Source organism: Eptatretus burgeri, chromosome 6, assembly GCF_056783735.1.
Source record: "Eptatretus burgeri isolate ZD-2024b chromosome 6, Ebu_testis_v1, whole genome shotgun sequence".
NCBI lineage: Eukaryota > Metazoa > Chordata > Myxini > Myxiniformes > Myxinidae > Eptatretus > Eptatretus burgeri.
The window spans coordinates 98522873-98539575 of record NC_140966.1 but is presented as its reverse complement, the minus strand read 5'-3'; the positions used below and the strand labels follow the sequence as shown (position 1 = coordinate 98539575).

Sequence of the window (16703 nt, the reverse complement as noted above, 5' to 3'; positions counted from 1 at the left end):
TTAACACGAAACTTCACAAACGTGTTCCAATACCCAGTTGGAAGCAGAATATAAATTTCTGATGTCATAGGTCACATGGTTCGTCAGCCATCTTGGATTGAAAAACAATATCTTCAAACGTCTTTTTCTCTGAAACGGCTGAACAGATCCAGGCGAAACTCGACCACTATGACCGCCTCTCCATGACGAATAAAAAGTTCTCACCCCCTTTTGAGGTACGACGCAACGTTTGGCAGCCATATTGGATTGAAGGAAAAATATTAATTAATGTTTACTCGTGAACTACTGCATCAATAAATGTGAAACATCAAGTTTATGGTGGAACGCTCATGCGGAATGAGGATTTGAAATTTCAACGGGATCGGGCCCAGGGTTTGGCAGCCATGTTGGTTTTAAGAAAAATATTAAATAATGTTTTCTCTGGAACTGCTTAACCTGGAGAAGCTAAAATTTGCAGTTATCATCCACCATCGTGTTTGCAAACGTGTTGCAAATTCTGACATCACAAGTCACATGGTTTGGCCGCCATCTTGGATTGAAGGATAAATATTAATTAATGTTTACTCTGGAACCGCTGCCTCTATATATGCGAAACTTCAGATTTATAATTCAGGTGACATGCTAAACAAAAGTTTAAAATTTCAACCTGATCGGTCACACGGTTTGGGAGCCAGAATTATTTAATTATTTGAATCTGGAAGCCAGTAATAACGAAATTGAACGCTTTGTGCTGCCCGGTTCGTAACTCGTCTGTTCCGCGCCCTCTCGAAGCAGGCCTGTGTTTGTATCACCATTAAATAATGTTTTCTCTGGCACCGCTTATCCTTTCAATGCGAAACTTTGCGACTGTCATCTGCAGAAAGTCCCATGTTGTATCAAAGGCGGACGGACTGGGTACCCGGTCATCACTGCCAGCAGTTATAAAGTGGCAGTTCTAGTTAGGGTACCCTGTGAGTACAGGGTACCCTATTGTTTTTCTTCTGTTTATTATTACGCATTATTATTATTTTTATTATTATTATTTTTCCGCCGGCATTTTGCACCCTTTTTCGCTTTAAAAATCATTTTCTCTGGAATACTAAGTCCGATCGACAGGAAATTTTCACCATAGTATGTATCTTTTTTGATAGCAAAATCACGTTATAATTATGACGTCATTGGTCACGTGGTACGGTCGCCATCTTGAAAAAAGCGATAAACTTTGGACATCTGTATCTCGGAAACCGTGCAATGGAAAAAATTTTCGTTTGATACATTTTACTAAGCTCCCTCTGGGGAACACGTGTGATTTTTCGTGACGTCATAGGTGAAGTGATATACCGGTGAAAATTCGTCAAGTAGAACGCCATATAGGAAAAATCTGAAAAATTCTGAGCATCATCTACACCAAAATTCATCGTCAAAAATGGTTTTTTTGACGTCATTGATGACGTAATTCGGCCGCCATCTTGTTTTTTAGTGTTTTTTTAAAAAAAATCTTCTTCTCCAGAACGGCTGTGCAGATTGAGGCGAAACTTTACAGGCACATTCCCCCTGAGGTCCTCTTTCAAGTTTGTTAATTTGTTGTTGATACGTCACATAATTTGGCGGCCATCTTGAAAAAACCTTAAAACCTTCAAACATCTTCTTCTCCAGAAGCGCTGGTCCAATGAAGGCGAGATTTCAGAACTATGTTCGTGACATGTATGCGATACAAGTTTGTTAATTTCAAAGTGATAGGTCACATGGTTTGGCCGCCATGTTGGATTTAAGAAAAATATTAAATAATGTTTTCTCTGGTATTTCACAAGCCATCAAAGCGAAAATTTGCAAGTGCCTTCCTCGCTCAAGTCTGCATACATGGTAAAAAATTTTTTACCTCAGAAGTCACATGGTTTGGCGGCCATCTTGGATAGAAAAATAGACTTTATCCGATTTACACGAAACTTCACGCACTTGTTCGGGTCGACGATGGAAAGCAGAATTTAAATTTATGATATCATAGGTCACAAGGTTCGGCAGCCATCTTGGATTGAAAATGAATAAATTTTAAAAATCTTCTTCTCCAGAAGGGCAAGACAGATGAAGACGAAACTTCACACATATATTCCCCATGAGGTCCTTTCTCAAGTTTGTTAATTTGTTCTTGATCGGTCACATGGTTCGGCGGCCATCTTGAAAAAACCCTAAAACCTCCAAACATCTTCTTCTCCAGAAGCGCTGGTCGGATGAAGGGGAGATTTCAGAACTATATTCGGGACACGTAGGCGATATAAGTTTGTTAATTTCGAATTGATACGTTAGACGGTTTGGCCGCCATCTTGGATTTAAGAAAAATATTAAATAATGTTTTCTCTGGAACCGCTGAACCAAACGAATCGAAAATTTGTAATTATCATCTACCATCGTGTATGCACGCATGGTAAAAATTATGACATCACACGTCACATGGTTTGGCGGCCATCTTGGATAGAAAAACGCACCTTTACCGATTAACACGAAACTTTACAAACGTGTTCCAATACCCAGTTGGAAGCAGAATATAAATTTCTGATGTCATAGGTCACATGGTTCGTCAGCCATCTTGGATTGAAAATGAATAAATTTTAAAAATCTTCTTCTCCAGAAAGGCAAGACAGATTAAGCCGAAACTTCACACATCTATTCCCCATGAGGTCCTTTCTCAAGTTTGTTAATTTGTTCTTGATTGGTCACATGGTTTGGCGGCCATCTTGAATTTACCTTAAAACCTTCAAACATCTTCTTCTCCAGAACACCTGATCTGATCAAGGCGACTCTTCACACCCCTATTGCACATGAGTAGGGAATACAAGTTTGTTAATTTCTAATTGATAGGTCACATGGTTTGGCAGCCATGTTGAATTTAAGAAAAATATTAAATAATGTTTTCTCTGGAACTGCTTAACCTATCGAAGCGAAAATTTGCGTCTGTCATCCTCCATGATATCTGCATACATGGTAAAAATTATGAGGTCACACGTCACATGGTTTGGCCGCCATCTTAGATTGAAGGATAAATATTAATTCATGTTTACTCTGGAACCACTACTTCTATATATGCGAAACTTCATATTTATAATTTAGGCTACATGTGAAACAAAAGTTTAAAATTTCAACCTGATCGGCCGTGTGGTTTGGCAGCCAGAATTATTTAATTATTTGAATCTGGTCGCCAGTAATCAGGAAATTGAACGCTTTGTGCTGCCCGGTTCGTAACTCGTCTGTTCCGCGCCGTCTCGAAGCAGGCCTGTGTTTGTATCACCATTAAATAATGTTTTCTCCGGCACCGCTTATCCGATAAATGCGAAACTTTGCGACTATGATTTAAGTCTCACGTTGTGTCAGTTGTGTCAAAGGCGGACGGACTGGGTACCCGGTCATCACTGCCAGCAGTTATAAAGTGGCAGTTCTAGTTATTATTATTTTTCTTTTTCCGCCGGCATTTTGCACCCTTTTTCGCTTTAAAAATCATTTTCTCTGGGATACTAAGTCCGATCGACACAAAATTTTCACCACAGTATGTATCTTTTTTGATAGCACAATCACATTATAATTATGACGTCATTGGTCATGTGGTGCGGGCGCCATCTTGAAAAAAACGATAAACTTTGGACCTGTGTATCTCAGAAACCCTGCAATGGAAAAATTTTTCTCTTGATACATTTTACTAAGCTCCCGATGGGGAACACGTGTGATTTTTCATGACGTCATAGGTGAAGCGATATACCGGTGAAAATTCGTCAAGTAGAACGCCATATAGGAAAAATCTGAAAAATTCTGAGCATCATCTACGCCTAAAATCACTGCGGAAAATGTTTTTCTTGACGTCATCGATGACGTAATTCGGCCGCCATCTTGTTTTTTAGTGTTTTTTAAAAAAAATCTTCTTCTCCAGAAGGGCTGTGCAGATTGAGGTGAAACTTTACAGGCACATTCCCCCTGAGGTCCTCTTTCAAGTTTGTTAATTTGTTGTTGATACGTCACATGGTTTGGCGGCCATCTTGAAAAAACCTTAAAACCTTCAAACATCTTCTTCTCCAGAAGCGCTGGTCCAATGAAGGCGAGATTTCAGAACTATATTCGTGACATGTATGCGATGCAAGTTTGTTAATTTCAAAGTGATAGGTCACATGGTTTGGCCGCCATGTTGGATTTAAGAAAAATATTAAATAATGTTTTCTCTGGAATTTCATAAGCCATCGAAGCAAAAATTTGCAAGTGCCTTCCTCCCTCAAGTCTGCATACATGGTAAAAAAATTTTACCTCAGAAGTCACATGGTTTGGCGGCCATCTTGGATAGAAAAATAGACCTTATCCAATTTACACGAAACTTCATACACTTGTTCGGGTCGATGAATGAAAGCAGAATTTAAATTTATGATATCCTCGGTCACAAGGTTCGGCAGCCATCTTGGATTGAAAATGAATAAATTTTAAAAATCTTCTTCTCCAGAAGGGCAAGACAGATTAAGACGAAACTTCACACATATATTCCCCATGAGGTCCTTTCTCAAGTTTGTTAATTTCTTCTTGATCGGTCACATGGTTTGGCGGCCATCTTGAAAAAACCCTAAAACCTTCAAACATCTTCTTCTCCAGAAGCGCTGGTCCAATGAAGGCGAGATTTCAGAACTATATTCGTGACATGTATGCGATGCAAGTTTGTTAATTTTGAATTGATAGGTCACATGGTTTGGCCGCCATGTTGGATTTAAGAAAAATATTAAATAATGTTTTCTCTGGAATTTCATAAGCCATCGAAGCAAAAATTTGCAAGTGCCTTCCTCCCTCAAGTCTGCATACATGGTAAAAATTTTTTACCTCAGAAGTCACATGGTTTGGCGGCCATCTTGGATAGAAAAATAGACCTTATCCGATTTACACGAAACTTCACACACTTGTTCGGGTCGATGATGGAAAGCAGAATTTGAATTTATTATATCCTCGGTCACAAGGTTCGGCAGCCATCTTGGATTGAAAATGAATAAATTTTAAAAATCTTCTTCTCCAGAAGGGCAAGACAGATGAAGACGAAACTTCATACATATATTCCCCATGAGGTCCTTTCTCGAGTTTGTTAATTTCTTCTTGATCGGTCACATGGTTTGGCGGCCATCTTGAAAAAACCCTAAAACCTTCAAACATCTTCTTCTCCAGAAGCGCTGGTCCAATGAAGTCGAGATTTCAGAACTATATTCGGGACATGTAGGCGATATAAGTTTGTTAATTTCGAATTGATACGTCACATTGTTTGGCCGCCATCTTGGATTTAAGAAAAATATTAAATAATGTTTTCTCTGGAACCGCTTAACCTAACGAATCAAAAGTTTGCAATTATCATCTAGGATCGTGTGTGCACGCGTGGTAAAAATTATGATGTCACACGTCACATGGTTTGGCGGCCATCTTGGATAGAAAAACGCACCTTTACCGATTAACACGAAACTTCACACACGTGTTCCAATACCCAGTTGGAAGCAGAATATAAATTTGTGATGTCATAGGTCACATGGTTCGTCAGCCATCTTGGATTGAAAAATAATATCTTAAAACGTCTTTTTCTCTGAAACGACTGAACAGATCCAGGGGAAACTCCACCACTATGACCGCCTCTCCATGACGAATAAAAAGTTCTCACCCTCTTTTGAGGTACGACGCAACGTTTGGCAGCCATAGTGGATTGAAGGAAAAATATTAATTAATGTTTACTCTGGAACTACTGCATCAATAAATATGAAACAGCACCTTTATGGTGGAACGCGCATGCGGAATGAGGGTTTGAAATTTCAATGGGATCGGGCCCAGGGTTTGGCAGCCATGTTGGTTTTAAGAAAAATATTAAATAATGTTTTCTCTGGAACTGCTTAACCTGGCGAAGCGAAAATTTGCACTTATCGTCTCCGATCCTGTTTGCAGATGTGGTGAAAATTATGACGTCACAAGTCACATGGTTTGGCCGCCATCTTGGATTGAAGGATAAATATTAATTAATGTTTACTCTGGAACCGCTGCTTCTGTATATACGAAACTTCACATTTGAAATTGAGCCGACATGCGAAACAAAAGTTTAAAATTTCAACCTGATCGATCGCGTGGTTTGGCAGCCAGAATTATTTAATCATTTTAATCTGTTCGCCAGTAATAAGGAAATTGAACGCTTTGTGCTGCCCGGTTCGTAACTCGTCTGTTCTGCGCCGTCGCGAAGCAGGCCTGTGTTTGTATCACCATTAAATCATGTTTTCTCAGGCACCGCTTTTCCGATGAATGCGAAACTTTGCGACGATGATTTAAGTCTCATGTTGTATCAGTTGTGTCAAAGGCGGACACGTTTGGGTACCCGGTCATCACTGCCAGCAGTTATAAAGTGGCAGTTCTAGTATTATATTATAACCACACTAGAAATTGAAGTGTCAACATCACCGTCATTCCGAAGAAAAAAAAAACAAACAAAAAAAACCAGGGAGTCTGGAACACTGACGCTAAGCATTACCTCGACGTGTTTAGACTTATGAGTAACTTACAAGTAACGTGTGTCGACGTGTGTCAACGATCGCGTAACGTGCCTACAACTTATGGCCAGCGTTATGCGGAACGTGTGAGTCATACGCATGCATACGTCGAAAAATTTCAAGCATGGAAAATTTGTCTAACAGCTCAGCATACTACGACATATGCCAGCGTACTACGACGTATGCCAGCGTGCTCTTAACGTATACAAAACCTACCCATACGTATTCGACGTGTGCCAGTGTTTTTGACAAATTTTTCATACGTCGGCATATGCTGGCGAAATCGTCAAGGTGTGACAGGGCCTTGAGTCTAGATGTCCTTGTAGAACAAGTTTGCAATTTTTGGCTGCAATCCCATCATAATGAACCACGAAGCAAAAAGCGAATAAACAACTTTATCTCTCATCTTTGGTGGCTGAAATGCATCGTATCTCAAAAAGAAAAGGAAAAGAAAAGAAGAAGTCCAACCTGAAAAAGTATATTAAATAAAGAGCGCATTCGGTTCATGATCACTCAAATTAAAAAGAAGTAAAACCCGACGAAGTGGAAATTCACGTGACTAATTGATACGGTTAAATAGCAAAACTTGTGTCTCACCCTCCACCCCAAGGCTGCCAGCCATGATTCAGGCCTGTATGGTATGGTTTGTTAAGTGGCGATACAAGAAAAAATTTAGTTCTATTAATAGTCCATGGGCCAGACCAGATGTTGGTACCACCTGAGGTGGTAAAACTTAATTGGTGCCAAATAACTTGTACCATACCGAGTAAGAAAATATGTGATAACCTTTTCTTATGAGTAGCTTTCGTCTCTTTTATCAACCAGTCACTTATTTTAACATTAACCCTATATGCAGCTCATGCTATCTTTTGGTGGTCCAGGCCCCCAAAGTGAGGAGAAGAGAAAGTGTGGCTCTGATGTAATAATGATTCCTATGATAAAATCTAAATTATAACAGACGAGCAGAGGTACCCACACCTTGTATGGAAGGAATTTAGAGCTTAGAAAAAGAGAGCCAAGTACTACGTATAATTACAATCAATTAATCACATATAATTTAACAGGCAATACTATAATAATAATAATAATAAAAATAATAATAACATTGTAACGATTAATACAACATATACGATATTTAATATAAAACAACATGCACTAATTATGATACCAGAAAGCATTACTTCACAATAATGACTCTGTAGTGCCTCTGGGTAGACAACATTTCAAGTGTGGTATGTTGGGTGCCAGAATTATGAGCTTGGCGATGTGGATAAGAAGATGATTTGGAATACTGCCTACCTCGGGGTGGCGCGATACAATACACATTCACATCGAGAGAATTGGGGTCTTCTTCCCACCCTGTAGATTTGAAAATATTTTCTTATATCTCCATTAGCCAATAGGATACCACTGGTATGCAATATGATGGGGTTACTACCAGTGGGGCCAATTCTATTGATGTACAAACAGACAGAAAATACAACTTTATATCTAGAATAATAAATGTCAGTGCATGTCAGTCCATCCCCCTACATAACTCCAAAACCATGAAACCGAGCGGCCCCAAACTTTGCATGCATACTAAGGGAACTCCAAGGTGGTGCATAAAATAAAATCAGGTGTTTGTGTTAATTTAAACACCCCTTTTGAAGATAATTTAGGGGGTACTCATCACGAAAAACCAAAACAAGCATTACCAAGATGGTGGCGCGCCATCTTGGTCAGCCCTCTGTTAACACACGTGTCTTCAACTGCCATTTCCTTGGCCTCCTCAACAATACCTTGGCTTGGAACAGGCCGCAATGATTTCTTAACGAAAAGGATTTTTTTCCCCCACTTTCCTCACGCATATCATCGAATGTCCGAGCATCATCGCCACTAATCACTGGATACATTGCAATGCTTATAAATGCCAGGAGAGGCCAGCGTTGATGGCTTTATTTCATTCTCGCACACACCATAACCTCTAGAATCTCAAAATGTAAGTTCCAGAATTGAACTTACCAGCAGTTCCGACTGCTAAAAAAAAGTGTTCATTTGTCCAATTCGAACATAAGTTTCACATTTTGGGCATCTCTGGAAGGTGTTTAATATTACGGATTGGTGATCGCCAATCGCTTGCTAAGCCGGCCGTTCCTCAACAATCATTTTGTTGGAGTGCTTAAGACACTTGAAAAGCACTCTACAATATTCGCACTGTCACTGAATACTGTATATCGATCGACTTGAACAATGTTTAGGCGCCACTCACCCGCGATGGCCCCGCATTTTATACAAATAAATTTTAAAAAGGGAACGTTTCATTGACATATCACTGGCTCGAGAAACTGATAAGCCATAACCATGGCTCACCCATGTCCCCTCCCTGCCTCCCCCACCCCCACCAATCTCTCAATACCTTCCCACCAAATCTCTCCCACACAATGAAGAAAATATTGCATACAGTATTAAATTCATTTTTGTCAACCTGATTTTTCAGACGCAAGTGTAAAATATGTGGTGAATAATCAAATCATAAAGAGGTTCATCAAGTTTTGGAAAGGCATTCCCAAGTACTAACCTTCAGAGGAGTCAGTATCAGAATCGCTGATGTGGGTGAAGGACATGCTGTTGGGAAAATTGGAAAACCGTGACAAATTATGGGCACAACTGTCTTCCGCTGAAGGGATGGATGGTGGTGGGGGAGCCGGTCGGACTGGTGGTGGAGGTGGTTGTGAATCCAATACAGGAGGATTCACACCCTGAAATCCAAGTGGTGGAGGTGGTGGTGGCCGTGATGGATGATTGGGGATAGAAGAGAGAGAGATACGTGGGAGGATGGTGAGGCGTGGGCCGGCAACCATGTCATCATCCCACTCAAATCCACCACCTTTGAAAACAAGGAAATAAAAGAAAGATCAATCAAAAGTGATAGAGAGGAAGTAACTTTACAAAACCCAAAACGATTTTTCAACGTGTAAATGCTGGCAGGATAGCCTAGAGGTGGGCGCACTCGCTCGCCTCTGAGCTGTCTATCCTGGCTTTGAATCTCAGCAGGCCTGTCGCCAGGATTTTGCAAAGGGGGGAGGGGGGGGAGAGGTGCAAATCCAGCAAAGTGAAGTGTTTTATTGTCCCAGCAATACAGTGGGCCCAGATAGGGGGGTCCTGGGTTACCTCACTCCCCTGAAAAAAATTGAAATTATCGGCTTCAATACAATGTAATTTCCCGCATTCTACAAGAATGTTTAAGATTGGAATATCTCACGACTTTGAAAATTTTCAACTGTCTTATCAAGCAACAAAAACAAACAATCCATTATCACATTCATATGCATTTCTATTGGTAGACATACAAATTGTGGTCATACCTATGTTCATCAAAAGTTATTGGTCATCTATCACGTGCCCTTCATCCACAATTGCCTGTAATATATTGAACTTGAGTAAATTTTCCTTGTTGTTGAACATAATTACCTCCAGCCAACGAAGGTGGAGCGAGGTTATGTTTTCATCCCTGTCTGTGAACAGGATATCTCAAAAAGCTATGGACGGATCCAGACGAAAATTGGTGGACAGGTTGGGTGTGTGACAAGGATGAAATTATTAGATTTTGGCAAAGATCGGGATCGGAAATTTTTTTTAAGTGATTCTTCACCATTGAGTGACAGAGTGAAAAACCAATACAGTAAGATGTCTCAAAAAGTTATGGACAGATTCAGACGAAACTTGGTGGACGGATTGGGTGTGTGACAAGGACAAAATGATTAAATTTTGGTGAAAATTTGGATCCAAATTCAGATATGGATAGGATAATTAGCCTGCGTTCGCAAAGCAAAAAGTGGGGTTAAGCAATTGGTCGCACAGGTGTGTACACAGAACGTACATAGAACGTACGTGTCTGCATTTTGTGAATCCCTTTTCTTTGCAACCGCTTGTCGGATTGACTCGAAATTTTCAGCAAAGATTGAAAATTGGCTCCTATCCCATGGGGAATAAGTGTGATTGTTTAACAATGTCATTGATGCCTTCGTTATGACGTCATAATTGTACATGTAGAATGCAACATCCGATCAGTATGAAAAATTTTGAGGGTCATCCAGGGATAAATTGGTCAACAGAAACGGCAGCCATATATATTGTTGTGGTTACCAAATTCGCAAACCACCATTCAGGTCCCTTAGGTGAGGTATCTCGGCAAGTATATGTGTAGTTAGGCCCAAACCCGTTGTCTAGTGGGAATACATGTCATTTATGCGTGCTGCGACTCTTCAGGATAGCCGTTTTTCTTTTACTATCTTTATTTTGGACCAACCGCCATGATTACCACCACAACCCCAACATCAACCACCAACCACAACGCCGCTTCACCACAACCGCCACGACCTTCCCGTCACACCTCGCAACCGTAGCATCGCCACCATTCTTGCCCCGCTGTGGGTACCGGTGTTGGACTCGTGCAGGGCGCGCGTCGAACAGCGTGTACAAAATCACGGATTTTGTGCTTCAAAAACGGATCAAAAACGACACACGCCCACTTTTTGCCGTCCAATCGGTGAGCGAGGGGCGATTTGGCCCCGCCTCCAGGGCGATCGATATATGCAAATTTATGGATCAAAAAGCCTTCACGCCCACTTTTTCTCGGGCCAATGGGGAGCGAGGTGAAAGGTCAAAGGGAGGGGGTCAAAGGCGAAGCTACGGGGGGATAAAAGGACCGTGTTCGTCAGTCAGAGGAGGGTCGGAAAGTCCAGAGGCGGAGAGTAGGGAGTCGAGAGGCGGAGAGGCGGAGAGTCAGAAGAGTCCAGAGGCGGAGAGTAGGAGAGTCGGAGAGTCGAGAGGCGGAGAGTAGGAGAGTCGGAAACAGAGAGTCAAGACTTCGCGGGCGGTGGAGCTGCTCGTCGTGTGCGTTGGAGTCGGAACGGAGGGGACGGAGCTGTGGAAAGGCGGCGACACCAGACGAGGGGGTGCTCGCGTCGTGCAGGAAGCTGCACCCGAGGGAGGCCGACAGCGCGACCTGGCCGAGGTGGAGACGCTCGTCGCGGGATAATAAAGATCCTCTATACCCCGAGCATCAGCAACCCCCTCCTGTTTCCCCCCGCGCTGAGATAGTGCGACCAAGGGGGCCCCTTTCCCACCCCCTACCAGACACCGTCCGCGAGGCCCGCGTCTCATCACCAGACGGGTAGGCCGACCCGGTCTCGGCCTCAGGCCCGCCTCATCCTTGAGGGTATTTCTTTTCCTTGGTTTTGGGTATGTGTTGTCGGCGCCGTCTGTGAAGTAGAATTGTATAAGTGTTGCCGTGTGCTCGGTAGTCGGTATTAGCTCTGCATTGTGTTTTCGCTTTTACATTTGCTTTTTGTGTAAATTGCATTGTGTCTTTTCTGTGTGCTTTTGGTGGAATTGAATGTGTGCTTCCCGTGTGCCGCGAATAAATGTGCTTTATAATTGAACTGTTCTCCCGCTTCGCTTCGTCATTTCTCCCATTGAATCCTCATCTTGCTTCACGTAAAGGGTTGGTAGTGGGCTGAATACGCCCGATAATTAATCGAACCGTCGAGGTCGACGATAACACCGCTCGGTTATTCTGGTAGTGCGGAACGGGTCGCTTAAGTGGCCCGTGTCCGAAGTCGACCTGCGGCGAGGTGCGATCGCCCGGTCTACCCTCCGCGTGGGTACTTAGGTAGGTCGAATTTGGCGAGCAACCCTATCCCACGCGGGGGCTGATTGGCTCGATCGCGGTGAGACCGAAAGGTCCACCCGTGACTGGTTCCCGGCGTTAGTCCGAGAGGGTCACGACTGGATTGTCCGTCCGGTGGGCGACGTGCTGCGATTCGAGTTACGTGGCCGTCAGCACGCCGGCGGGCGCGAATACCGCAACACTGGTGTCAGGTCGTGCGATACAAATTCATCGCCCTCCTCGCGGCACTGGTATCGGAGAACAGGAAAACGGGCTCTCCTGTCTCCAGCTAAATTCACGGGAATCGGTCCAGGGGTGAGAGAAGCGACCCCCGATTCCCTCCAAATTACGAGCGAGCGAAATTAACCCTTTACGAGAAGCAAGATGGCGTCTCAAGGCGAGCGGGAGCCGGGGGTATTAGAAATGTATATGTGTAGTAATGTAGAATCCATGGTCCAGGATGGAATCCCCGAGCAGGAAATGTTGATTGTGCAGGAACACGGACTCGCCCAACTGAACCCAGAGCCCGAAATGGGTGCGGCAGCGGCCGCAGTGTATGACACCTCCCCCCCCCCTCCACCAAAACCCTTCCCCAACCCTCGCCGAAACGGCTCAGCTGAGTGCATCCAACATGGCCCAGCTATGCGCCATGCTGGCGGCAATGACAGAAAAGATGGATACAAATACAAACGAAATGAAAGACATGAACAAGCAAATGAATGAAGTGAAAACGACGATGGATGCGAATACACAACAAATGAACGGAATGGAAACAAACATGAAGGAAGAAACGAAAAAGCTCCGGGGGGAGACGCAGAACATGGGCCGATGCCTGCAGGCGGGCATGAAGGCCGTTAGCAGGGAACTCAGAATGGCGACTCCACGTGTGGGAGCAAACGAGCTGGAAGGGGGTGCAACGGCTGACAGGCCCGCGGTGGAGGCGGGTAAAAAAATAATTCGGGGGGCGTGTTCGGCGAGGGTCCTGACAGAGGAATCGACGGTGACCAAAAGGGAAAAATTAAATGGGGAGACCAAAACGTGTGAGACGAGACACGAGGTGACGACAAAGGAAATAATAATAGTTGAGACACGGGAGATAGAGGGTGAATTGGACGGGGTAAGTGACGCACACACACACACGGAGGTAGTGGAGGATAAAGGGGGTGAGCTGGCGGACTGGGTAGAGACCCAGTGCGAGCACCTGGATGGCCTCCTCCAGGAACGAGGGGAGGGAGTATGCCCCCTTGAGGCGAGTCACGACCAGGTGAGTTCGGTCGTGCTTTGCGAGGTCGAGGGGAGGAGTGCTGTGGACGGGTGCACGGAGAGCTTGGGGGGTATAGAGGCCCCGGAGACCCTTGTGGGGACACGAATCCCCAGAGTGGTTGTCCCTGTGTGTGTGGATGAGGCACCGTGTGTGGAAGAGGCCGTGTGTGTGAGTGAAACGGCCAGTGTGAGTGAGGAACCGCGGGTTAGTGCCCCCGCGTGTGTGGGTGAGGCACCGTGTGTGGATGAGGCACCGCGGTTGAGTGCCCCCGCGTGTATGAGTGAGGCACGGAGTATGGATGAGACACCGCGGTTGAGTGCCCCCGCGTGTGTGGATGAGGCACCGCGGTTGAGTGCCCCCGCGTGTGTGGATGAGGCACGGAGTGCGAGTGAGGCACCGCAGGTGAGTGCCCCCGCACGCGTGAGTGAACGGCCGTGTGCAAGGTCGCTGTGTGCAAGGGAGACCGTGTGTGTGAGAGAGCGGTATGTAAGGGAGATGTCGGTTGGCATGCGGGAGCACGCAGCCGCGTCTCCCGGTGTGAGTTTGATGGAGTGGACTGTGTGCGTCGTAACACGCAGGTATGCGTGTGTGGAATGGAGACGGAGACGGCGACAGAGGAAAGAAAGCCGAGTAGCGGCTGTAGCTATTTCGGGGACCGTGCCGGGTTCACCCAGCAGTGAGCACGCGGTTCGTGCTGTGCAACGCACGAGACCACCACGTGCTCGCTTGCGAGAGTGAAGTCCCGGTCCGGAAACGCACGCGGTGGATTTGCCGATCCCGCGGACGGACAAAGTTTAGGCAGGATAACGGATTTGGACCGGACGGGTTCTCCACGCGATCGTGTGTGTTAAGCTCCAACGGGCAAAGCACATGCGTTCGCGTGGGGAACCCCTCGAGACGTGGGGCTTGTGTTTTTTTTTGTGCGCACGGTGACGCCATGGCTGCACGTGGGGTTGGAATCCGGCAGGAGGGGTATCTCTGCCGGATGGTACCGTCCAAGGAGGGACGAGGAACACGTGCAGCTGCATGACGTCACGGGCAGGTGTAAAGTGCGCGAGCTCTGAGTTGCCGCGCTGGTGATGCGCATGGAAAAAAAAAAAAAAGACAAGCCTCACTTTCGGGTGCACAGGATTCCTGGGCAAGGGGTGAAAGACCCCCTTACCCCTGGGCACAGGATGAAAACTAGTTAGGGGGAAGGGTTAGCTTAGTTAGACCGACTTCATGGGGCAGGGGTAAGTCCTCATGGAGTCCGTGGAATGGATTAGTTCGAGGGATTGTAGCCAGATTTAGGTTGGGAAATAAAATGATTTATTTGGAGACATGGACAGACTTATGAATGTGTAGAGGGGACGTAGCTTAGCTACGTAGGTTAAATTGAACGTGCTATAGTTTAAGGGACGACGTGGGAGCACGAGTTAGTTAGGGGATGTAGTTAGGAGGATGGCAGAGTTCAGTGGTGTGTGTGTTGAAGAGTTGTTGGTGAGTGAATTGGAAGCATGTGCTTGGTGAGTGAGTGAGGCCAGCGGGTCTGTGTGAATGGAGCGAATGGGGAATGCATGGTGCGATGAGTGATTGGGGGAGGAGTGACTCCGCCCAAGGGACCCCGGGGTCAGAGTAAAGTGAGTTAGCTGGGTTAGTCAAATTGAAAATGGAGGTCGTTTTGCTGTTGGTGGGAAAGTAGGCTCGAGACCCATTTGGAGGGGTGCAGGAGCCCTGTTGACGGGCTTGGGAGCGTGGCTGCGAAAGGTGAGTATCGCTGAGTGGGTACCCCGGGCACCAGGCTAGTCGGCCGCGGTAGGCCAAGGGCCCATGGGGGGCCGGGATAGAGTAGTGGGCACGGGTGCGCCTGCTTGGTGCGGGGGCCCGGGCGCCATTAGCCGCGTGGGCAGTGTTGTGGGCACGGGTGACCCTCGGAAAGGCGCCCGGGAGGCCGGCCTGCCACGTGTGCGTTTCAGGGGAGGTGCCATGGGGGCACTCCCCGGTGTTAGGGAGCTGGTAGGCTCGGAGGCAGTGTAGTGCCCGGGGGTGCCATAGCGGGAGATTCGGCAGAGGGTCGTGCCTGCCAAAGGGAGCCACGTGTCCCAGCCAGGAGACCGTGTGAGGGTACGGAGAGAAAATTGGGGGGCGAGGCCCGAAATTGTAAGGACACCAACACAGGCGACGGGAATCTGGGTTGTTAGAACCAATAGTTTAAGCGAGAGGCGCTTGTTGAAAGCCCCGGGGTAGTTTAGCAGTTAAATGGATAGGGTAGATTAGGAGATGTACCCCTCCGCACCATCCATCCCCTCGCTGTCGTTGTGGGCCGCTGGACCCACTTTGGTTATAGATCGCCGAACTCTGGGGAGGCCATTCTGAGGCTTCGTTGGGCCTCGACATAGGACGTTAGCTCTCCCTTATTCCCCTCCGGGAAGGGAACGTAGGGGTTGGGAGTAGGCTAGGTGACAGGATAGGTTAGCCGAACAAAGACGATAAAGGGGGTTAGGGGACGATTTATAGTGGGGAAGTAGAAATAAAAACAACAAAAAAATAAGTTGGGGCTAAATTGGGGTTTGACAAATTAAGGGAGTGGGTATGTACAGTGACAGGCAAAGGCGATAGGTTGGGAGGGAGACAGGTAGGTAGGTCCGAGCCCGCCTTCCAAGTGGCCAGCACCACCGCACCCCCTCCACCAACCTCCACTGAACGGCAAAAGCTGGCCAACTTCATCGGCTGGCCGTGTTTTGCTTCAAGGCGGAGGCCGGCCAACTTCATCGGCAGCTGTTGTTTTGCTGCAAGGCCTGTGCCGGCCGGATCATCTGCAGCTGTGGTACTGCAAGGCCTGTGCCGGCCAGTTCATCCGCCGGCTGTGTTTGCCTGCAGCGGCCTTCTTCTGCGGGCTGTGTTTGCCTGCTTGCCTTTGCCATGCCATGCCCACTGCCCACGTTCACCAGCCCCGTTCAATTTTTGCTTTTCCCCCCCTGTTCATTTCCATGTGCGCCAGGATCCGCAAGGCAACAGTTTGCAAGCTGCGAGAACTGCCCTGTTGGCAGCTACAACACGGGCCTGCAGTGGCGGGCCGTGCACCGTGTTTGTGTTCACCCATCCATTCGTTGTGCTCATTGCGTGTGCCACTTGAGCTGGCACGGAGACTGCGTTGTGCAGCCCATGCACCGTTGTGGTTCACTGCGTTCAGTTCAAAAGGGAAGGCCTTGGACTGCGTGTGAGCAGCCAGCCACGTTCCCTGTCACCTGCATTGTTTGAGCCAGAGACTGCATGTGGGCAGCCTGGCTCCCTGCTA

The 16703-nt window shown here is 46.3% G+C and overlaps 1 protein-coding gene across 2 annotated transcripts in view; it reads right to left on the bottom strand.

Moving 5' to 3' along the window:
• The window catches only part of LOC147025436 (uncharacterized), a 139108-nt gene that overhangs the window by 17624 nt on the left and 104781 nt on the right, over positions 1-16703 (bottom strand). The window contains exons 14-15 of one of the 2 annotated variants that reach the window (XM_085886399.1): positions 9070-9378; positions 7809-7868 (exon numbers count right to left, since the gene is read on the bottom strand). In XM_085886399.1, the coding sequence (XP_085742525.1) occupies positions 7809-7868; positions 9070-9378 (369 nt within the window). The remainder of the gene's footprint in view (positions 1-7808; positions 7869-9069; positions 9379-16703) is intronic. The other variant, XM_085886400.1, reaches the window with a different exon arrangement.